Source organism: Alligator sinensis, unplaced genomic scaffold (assembly GCF_000455745.1).
Source record: "Alligator sinensis unplaced genomic scaffold, ASM45574v1 scaffold546_1, whole genome shotgun sequence".
Classification (NCBI taxonomy): Eukaryota; Metazoa; Chordata; order Crocodylia; family Alligatoridae; genus Alligator; species Alligator sinensis.
Genome location: NW_005842061.1, coordinates 1,326,587 through 1,335,225, shown reverse-complemented (window position 1 = coordinate 1,335,225; position 8,639 = coordinate 1,326,587). Strand labels below are relative to the sequence as shown.

General features: G+C 43.3%; 1 protein-coding gene across 4 annotated transcripts in view; it reads right to left on the bottom strand.

Annotated features, from left to right (window-relative positions):
- Positions 1–1,193: 1,193 nt before the first annotated feature.
- The window catches only part of CHST3 (carbohydrate sulfotransferase 3), a 46,870-nt gene continuing 39,424 nt past the window's right edge, over positions 1,194–8,639 (bottom strand). For all 4 annotated transcript variants that reach the window (XM_025203554.1, XM_025203553.1, XM_006023125.3 and 1 more), the window contains one exon: positions 1,194–6,417. In XM_025203554.1, the coding sequence (XP_025059339.1) occupies positions 6,372–6,417 (46 nt within the window). In that variant the 3' untranslated portion in view covers positions 1,194–6,371. The remainder of the gene's footprint in view (positions 6,418–8,639) is intronic.

The following is an 8,639-nucleotide window of genomic DNA, read 5'->3' as shown; positions in this document are numbered from 1 at the left end:
GGACCACCCCACCCCCAGCTGCTGACTGGCCGCTGGGGGGCACATGCCCCCACTAAGGCAGTACCAGTCGCCCATGATCCATGGGTATGGCTGTCCTGGTACTGGTGAACCCTACACAGCTGCAAGTATAGACAAGGACAGATCATGATCAGCACAATTCCACATCTGAATCCTAGTCCAGAAAGGCTGGGTGAGGAGCTGTCACTGACATGAAGTGATAATACAGACTTGTCTATACTCAGAAGTTTCTCTGGCTTAACTGAAAACCAGTTTGCATTGAAGTTATGCAAATGCTTGTTTGGACTTTCTGATGTGGGTTTAAAAGTCCAGCTTTATCAGTTCAGTCTGCAGCTGTCAGTTAAACCAGTATGAATAGGCTTAAATCTGGCTGAATCCATGCCATGATGCATTGGTTAACTGATACAAAATCACATCTTTAAGTCAAGACAACTTTGTGTGTAGACCAAGTCTGAAGAACGAAAGATTATATAACAGGGGTGAAGCTGTTCATTGCCAAGTTTCCGTGATTTTGAGGCATAATAATTACTCTTTGGAAATTGTTCTACAGTTTCTGGGCACCAGAGAGATTCTGATGAGGAAGATTTCTTCCTGAGGAAGAATTTTCTATGCTAATTTACTATTACAGATGGGTTGTTCACTGAAATATTGGAAGTGACGTGGATTTAGGGAAACGCTTATTATTTCAAGGAATGCACTGGAACAGAAATATGATAGAGATGCTGGGGCAGACAGGATTAATTTGCTGTATGAAGTGAAGCCGAACTCAGTCTAAGGAAATAACAGGAACTGAGAAAGGGGCAGAAGTGACAACACAGGAATAACAGCCCTACTATTTATTTCCTGTTGTGAATCGCATAGTCCCCACCTGACATCACAAACATCTTCTCAACAACTGTCAGCTGCTCATTGCTGCCTCTTCCTCATCAGCAGAGAAAATGACTTGCCCTTTACTCTGACATTTGGCCTGCTAATACCAATTTTCTGCAGCATTGTGGGCCACATGACAAATCATAGCTGTGGAGTTCCCAGGCAGTGGTAACAAGACCAGCAAATTGATTTACGATTTCAAGATCTTGGATCATATGCCTGTATAGCAAACAACTTCCTTTCCTTTGGTGGAAGGAATCCACAGAGCAGCAGTTTATAGAATATGTGTGACTGCTGTAGATGGTGTCCCCGTTTCTTTTGCCAGCGCCCACGATGTACCCATTATGCACACATATACAGATATACCAATGATATCTTGTGTGTGCATATGCACCCATTCATGGATATGTATGTTTGCGGACATGCTGATATACATCTGCTTACTTTTATTCAAGTATTCATAGACACATACAGGTAGGTACTGCATACATTAGACACAAATGTGCATATATGCATCTGAAAGCAGTGCTAGCAAAGCCGTACCTTCCTTTTCTTCTGAGTGCAGTACTTCATAGCCATTCCTGATTCAGCTGTCCCAATAAAGAGACCCATTCCTGTTCCTTCCTACTAGTCCTTCCTCACTCAGCTCTGATTGTTTGGGTAAACCCTGTCCTGCTGAGCTTTTACTACCTGCCTGTTTTTGCAATAAACTGCAGGGTTGCATTTAGCAAGTTTTTTTACTAGCTATTAAATGATTGCACCTCCAGGGGATCAGTTTATTATTTGTAGCCTCTGTCTAGCTATGCTTGAGCCTATGCTCTGCTCAAATACAAGTTTATTCAGGGATTTGTATGATATTCACAAATATTACTTCACAGAATTTGGCACAAATATCTTTACTATTTTCACTTTCTCTTCTTTTTTTGCTCAGTTTTTTCTAAAATGTTTTTTAAACATTGGAAATATCTGATGGCTTGAATTTTCTCATTTTCCATGCAAAATCACCCTTTCTCAAAAACTCAGCCCACTTCTGCTGGGTTTTTGACTGAAAAATCAGTCTACTTTCACTCAGAAATGGGATTGTTCCAGTAGATCTGCAGACCATATTGACCTTTCTTACATAAAAGTTCTCCACCATTTAAATTTTGTAGAAAAAGGTTAAAGCCCATACATTTTAAGCAGCTTTGGACATTAGAAAATGTTATACACTTCAAGCAATTAAATAGAATTCTTAAAATATAATCACTTCCATGAGATTGAGCTCTTCAGAGACCCTACTTCCCTCAGTGAAGGGTTAGTGCAGAATTCATAGACACATCTGGGCATGGCTGCAGGGGAGGCAAGGGGAGAACGGGTATTTGAGAGCCCTTTAGAACAATTACAGGATTTTGTGCCTTTTCAAAATGTTTAGGAGATATCCATAGCTCATTTAAGTGCCTGTTCAGGTGACCAGCAGAGTGCAGTCATGTTGTAGAGGGGTCTCCACCTGCCCTTGCTGTGTGATTTTTCTCTGCTTGAGACACCCAAGGAAGATACTGATTTGGTAAACTCAGGGCCCAAATAAGCAGCCATGAGACCTCCACTCAGCACAGCTGTGGAAAAGGTAGCCAAGGCAGTTTTCAAAAGTTAAATTCCAACCATAGTTTAAATCCATATAAAATGATTAGCCATCCTGAATTTGCTGGGACAATCCAGAATTCTGGGGATGTGTGGGGTCCCCAGAGTCCCTGAAATGGGACTTTTATCCTAAGTTTGGGGGGGGCTGGAAATTAGTCCCTAATTAGCTACAGGCTATCTCCTAAATCATAGTGTAGCACAGCTGCTTTCACACAATGCTGTTCTGGTTAAATAGCTCTACATTATAGCAGTGAATTACCTATCCTGCATGCTGCACTAGGGTGGTGGCATTAATCAGAAGGGATGTAGAGCATGGCTGGTTCTAGAAAGTTGTGGAGTGTGTAGGCCTGTGTCCCAGGTTTTGCTTCTAAGAAGTTGGTTGCTTTAAATCTTCCCAGTTGCAGTGGGCCCCTATGGGCTGTGCTGAAGACATCTAGAACGCTCACAAAAGCTCCCACCTTCCCTCCTCACTCCCCTATGGTGAGAGGTTGCAGGTAGTGACTCAGACCTGGTTACTTTGGCTCTGTGCCAGTCAGGGATTCCCCCATGCCTGGGAAATGCTTAACTGCCCGATTTGTGGAAAGGGGCCATAGAGCTATGTTGAAGGCCTCCTTTATAAATGGAATAGTACAAAGAGGCTATGCTGTAGCCCAGGATCTGGCTGGAATAGTGTTTGCTATGGTGAAGTGCTCTGGGGATGAGCTCCCAGTGCAATTATTACTGAACCCCAATTTACTTTTTTATGTTGAGAAATTTGCAGCTGAAGGATCCTAAATCTGAGGTCCCAGGCCCCCAAGTTTATTTTGTCAAGCAGCATGGAGACCAGCTAGAGAGACAACACATTAGGGCAATGATTCTCAGCTGGGGCACTGTGAGATCCTTTTAAGGCAGAGCTTTCCAAACTTTTCATGTTGGTGACACACTTTTTAGATATGCATCATTTCGCGACACAGTAATTCAGTCCCAGGGGAGGGGCCAAGGGATGCAGACGCGAGTAAGGGAGCTCCGCGGTGCCCTTCCGCAAAATTTTCTGCATTTCGCGCGACACACCTACACACTGCCGCCGACACACTAATGTGTCGCGGCACACAGTTTGGAAAACTCTGTTTTAAGGGCTTTTCAATATTAGCACAGTTAGATGTATGAACACCTACACAACTCACAAGATTATCCCAGAGATTTCAAATAGGAATCCAGTGTCAAAAACATTCTGCTCTGCTGTGGTCTTTCTGAGTTCTTTGCAACAGAAGAATTGCTTTTATTTTTTCTAGTCAAACTATAAGTGAAAACGAAGAGCTGGCATTTTCTGAAGTGTACCTTGAGTCTAGCAGGGACTGTCTTGAGTCTAAAATGGTTGGTAGCCACTATCTATGGGCATTCAGTGTTCTGCAGAGCTACAAAAGTGCTAGCTCATGTATCAAGAGCCTACGTAGAGCCAGGCTCTGCTATGCTGAGATACCTGGAAATAGTATTAATCCTAGATGCTAAAATTTGTGGTGATACTTAGGCTGCCTTTGCACACACTAGCTCCATAATTTGAATTAAGTGGGCTATGCTAGAATAGCACTGTACGTGGGCTTATAGGCCCTACTTTACACAAAGCTGATTAGCCCAAACATAGCTTAACCTAACACAGCTGTAGTGAGAAGTGTTCTGGAGCTAGTATGCACGGAGATCTCTACCTGTTGCCATGTGGTCACTGTCTTAGTCCTGAGATTTTGGCAGTAAAGGAGCTCTGGGCATCTGAGTAGACTCTTGGGCAGGACACTTCTGAAACTGAAATTAAAATTAAAAGCTAAAGGATTGAAGCCTTTGGCATAATTTCATGACATGTTTTACCTCAGTCTTCCTATGCCAGTTCTCCAAGTATGTGGAGTCCCAAGCAAAGCAAGACCTAACCACCGGTCAGCTCCTTCCTACCAGTTTCATGTCCTCAGCATAGCAACTAGTTGCCTTCTGACTACAACTCTCCCTAGCTTATGGTGAGTCCCACCTGCCTTGCCATTACTGGTGCCAGACTAGGGTAGGCGAAGGGAATTAGAGTGCAGTTCAGTAGGTTTATAATTCTCTGTGGCAACATTTCGCACACTGTGGGGGATGGCTGCTTGGTGGAAGTACAAAGGATTCCAAGGGGGCACACGGAAATCATGGCAGCAATCACTGGTGCCCTCGAGTTGCTCCTGTGTCCCCTACTTCAGCCACTGCTGCCACTCCTGCTACTGATTCCCCTTGCCACTGAAGTAGGGGTGTGTAAGAGTGGTTGACTGCTACATTGAGGCATAAACCTCCAGGGCATGGGAATAAAGCCCTGTTAGAGACCTGCAGGTCATTTCCAGTTTTCTCTTTAGCCTGTTCTTTTCCTCTGGGCATCTGGTTAGCCTTTCCTCCTGTGTTCTGATGGATTTGAAACCAACATTTTTCTCTCTGGTTTCAGTCCACCTATGCATTTTAGCAGAACCAGCCCTTTTGCACACAACTCTATAACCAACGTTTGACACAGCAGGTGAATGGCATGTTAGAGGATTGGTTCTGAGGGAAATAAGCACTTGTAATTTCTGTATGAATGAATGGGAGTCCTGAGTGCTCAGTCCCCCACAAGGAGAACACCCATTAAACTGGAGACTTGCTCTTGTGCACACTATCTGCTGCTGGATTTCTTGTTGTCATTTCCAGGTGTTATTTTCCTGAGTCTCTCCTACTTTCTTAGTTCTCTGAACCCTTGTTGCTGATCCACAAAGAAAGCAAGTCTTTGCTTGGGGGGCCAGGGGGAGGAATGCATTTTACACCATCTTACCTGTTATACCTGCTGCTGTTTAATACCTACATTTTTCTCACTGCCAAAAATAACAAGGGAATAAACATTAGAGAGACAGGCAATGTTTTGGATTCTCTTCCATGGTGATTTTTTTTTAATTAAATAAGACAAGTCAGCCATCTTCTATCGGGTCACAAGGTTCACATTCATTTCTGTGAATCTGCAAGGCTGATTCAGACCGGAGCACTGACTATTCTCTTCAGGGGACAGGTCTGTCGAGAGCTTCCACTGGCAAGCCGACCACAGTGGGCACAGCCAGTTAGAAAAGCCTGTCACAGCACTGCTGCAGAGTTAGGTGAGCCTTTAAGTTAGAACCTCAACATGGGGCCAGTAATAAAATGCATGTATAGTGGCATAGCTGCAAGTTTATTTTTCCAAAAACTCCCAGCTAGTAGTGCAGAATTCTCCCCATCCAAAAAAATAAACAAGAGGATGTTTGACTCCCTCAGCTGCACATTTCCTGCTGCCCAATGAAGCTAAGCCAGTGCCTTTTCCTTTAAAGTCTGCCTTGTGCTGTGTTTGCTCCACCTCGCCTCCTTTCCCCTTAGATTTTCCTCAGTGGGGAGAACCCCTGCAGTTAAAGTTACAAGGTCTGCTTCAAATCCTGGATGTGGGTATTTTGATTTTAAACAAAAAGAACAGCTGTTCTGGGCAGCACAGTATCAGCCATTAAGAGGGGTGAACACCTGAGATTCCTGTCTTTGAGTTGAAAATCAACAGACAATTGAGAAGAGGAAGAAAGAGCTGAAATAATGAAGCTGCTCATCTTCAAGAGTCCTGGAGCCCTGACAGTAGCTGAGAGCCTTTCTCCCTGGCCCATGGTGATGACGCGCAGTACAGCAGCAAATAAAAGGTTCCATTCAGATCCTGCTGCCTGCTCCTCTTCCTCCACACCTCTTCAGCGACGGGGTCTTCCCCCTGAAACAAAGCTCTCACAGCCAGTCTGTTAACTGGAGGTTATGAGGCATGAGCAAGGAAGCTGGGTTCAGGAGGGCACAACAGGCAGGTGGCAAGTGGAACTTTCTATCAGCACCTGGGCCTGGCCCATTTCTCATGAAATGCAGGGAAGAATGGGAAGAAGTGCACACCTAGAGAACCTGGTAGAAGAGGGTTAAGTTGTTAGAAACCTGCCTTTCCTTTTTCAGTAACTGAAATGCAGAAGAATATTCCCTTTTATTTACAAAGGTCAGAGTCTCTCTCTCTTTCAGACTGAAGATGTGTTCATCAAGTGAGGGAAAAAATCGCTTAAATAAATAAGTGCTGAATGACTCTCTTGTGCTTGGGAAGGTCAAGTGACTGACTGAGTAGAGAACTGAATCCCTCTGTCTCTCCCAGTCTGTGTATATAGGAGGTAGCCATGTAGTGCGGTTCCCCAAGCTGCTAATGAATGCAGCTCTGACTTGAGGGACTACTCCAGGAATGAGACAGGATTCCAGTGTCTGGGCCAAATTCTGCTGTGACTTAAACCCCACTGAAGTGAAGTGAGATTGCCAAAGGTGTATATTATAGTTGAATTTGGCCTTTAATTCCTGGGCGTATCTTGTTCTTATCTACCAAACTGCCTCAAGCTCTAATTGGGTTTTTTTTCCTCCCCATGTTCAACAGAGACCTGGCATCAGTTCCAAACTATGCAGAAATGAAGTCCCTATGCTTACTTCTTAGTAGACAAAGGTATGATCCCAAAGGTCATTAGCCCATCCTTTATACCATGTGCCATTTCACTTCTATGGATTTCCGTGCTTTTCTGTGTCATAAGGGATTGGCATTCTGTACTTACTGTTTGTCTTTTTGTAATTTTACTGTGGTTCCCAAAAGGTTAGGAGGATACTGTTACTTGAAAAGCAGTCATTTAAAAAAATGAGTGCAAAGCAGGTACAGGTATAATGCCATGCCAGTTTTTGGAGATGTTACCACCATGTTTTCTCTTATCATATTATCAACTCCTGTTAAGATGTGAAAATCCCTCACACATAATAGATAACAGTGCAAAACATATTGTCAATGCACAAAATAGATAGCCTGAGAAAATACAACCATGTATTTTTAGTCAGATTCATTTAGAAAGAGTAGAGGTGTTACCTGCTATGATAGCAGTTTCTATCTGTGGAATTTTTGTTTTATTGTTTGTATCCAGATGTTAGAGAGAGAAACTGAAAGGATTTCTCAAAATGAAACAGCATTTTGTTTGAAATCAAAATTGAGCCGCTCCTGGTACAACTGTCTCTCCACTTCCCATTTCCTATGGTCTCTTTTGACTGTCTGTTTTGGGTATAGCTCTGACTCTCTGCTAATAAAATATTCTCCCCTCTTTTTCATAAAATAAATAAATTAATCCCCTTGCAGTTTATAATGGTAAAACCTCCATTCTCTAAACAGTTTTACCTATGCCAAGAAGTGACAGCTTGTTCCCTGCAAGGCTGCAGCCCTTGTGTACACACACACACACACACACACACACACACACACTAAAAAAAGCACAACATAGAAAAGCACAAAAATTTTTTTAAAAAACCCCCATCATGATCACCTCATTTCAGCATAACCAAAGTGCTGGTTGGAGCTGCATTTACTGCCCCTGCCTCTCCAGGAAAGTTTCCAGGACAGTTTCCATTGCAGGTTGCTACTGGATCTGGTCAAAAACTCTAGTCAGCAAGGGACTGTGGGTCCAGTTCACTACTGACCTCTGCCTTGGGCCCGATCCAGTAAAGCCAATAAGGGCCTTTCCACTGCTTTAAATGGGCCTTAGATCATGGCCCTTGTGTAGGTATACATTTGTCCATTTTTATGCTGGCAGGTTTTAGGTATACATTTGTCCATTTTTATGCTGGCAGGGTTGCCAACTATCTGCACTGATGCATACCAGTACAGTTTTCTGGTAGGTGGAGTTTTCACTAGTTCTGTACTCTGTATGCATTGCTCTTGTCTTAAATATTCCAATGAAATGCTGCAATATGCATTAAAGGCCTGATTCATGGAAGCTCACCAGTCCAAGATAGCACTTACTCATGTGCTTATCTTTAAGAGGAGTGTGAAGTCGCATAGGGGTATATGTGCTTTCCTGCTACTTGTCCAAAGATAAAACCACCACCTCTCAAAGGTCCTGAAAATGCAGGTTGTCCTGGGGCATGGTAAGTGAACCAAGACCATTACAAATCTCTACCTCCACCTTGATGCTCTATTTTTGTAGAGGCTGGCCATATTATCTTTGGCTGACAGGTGAGATTGTTTTGGGAACATGTAAATGTCTCCAAGATAGAACCTGTGTATTTAATGTATACTGGCTTACGTTTATCTGCACCAGGGAAAAAATAACAAATGA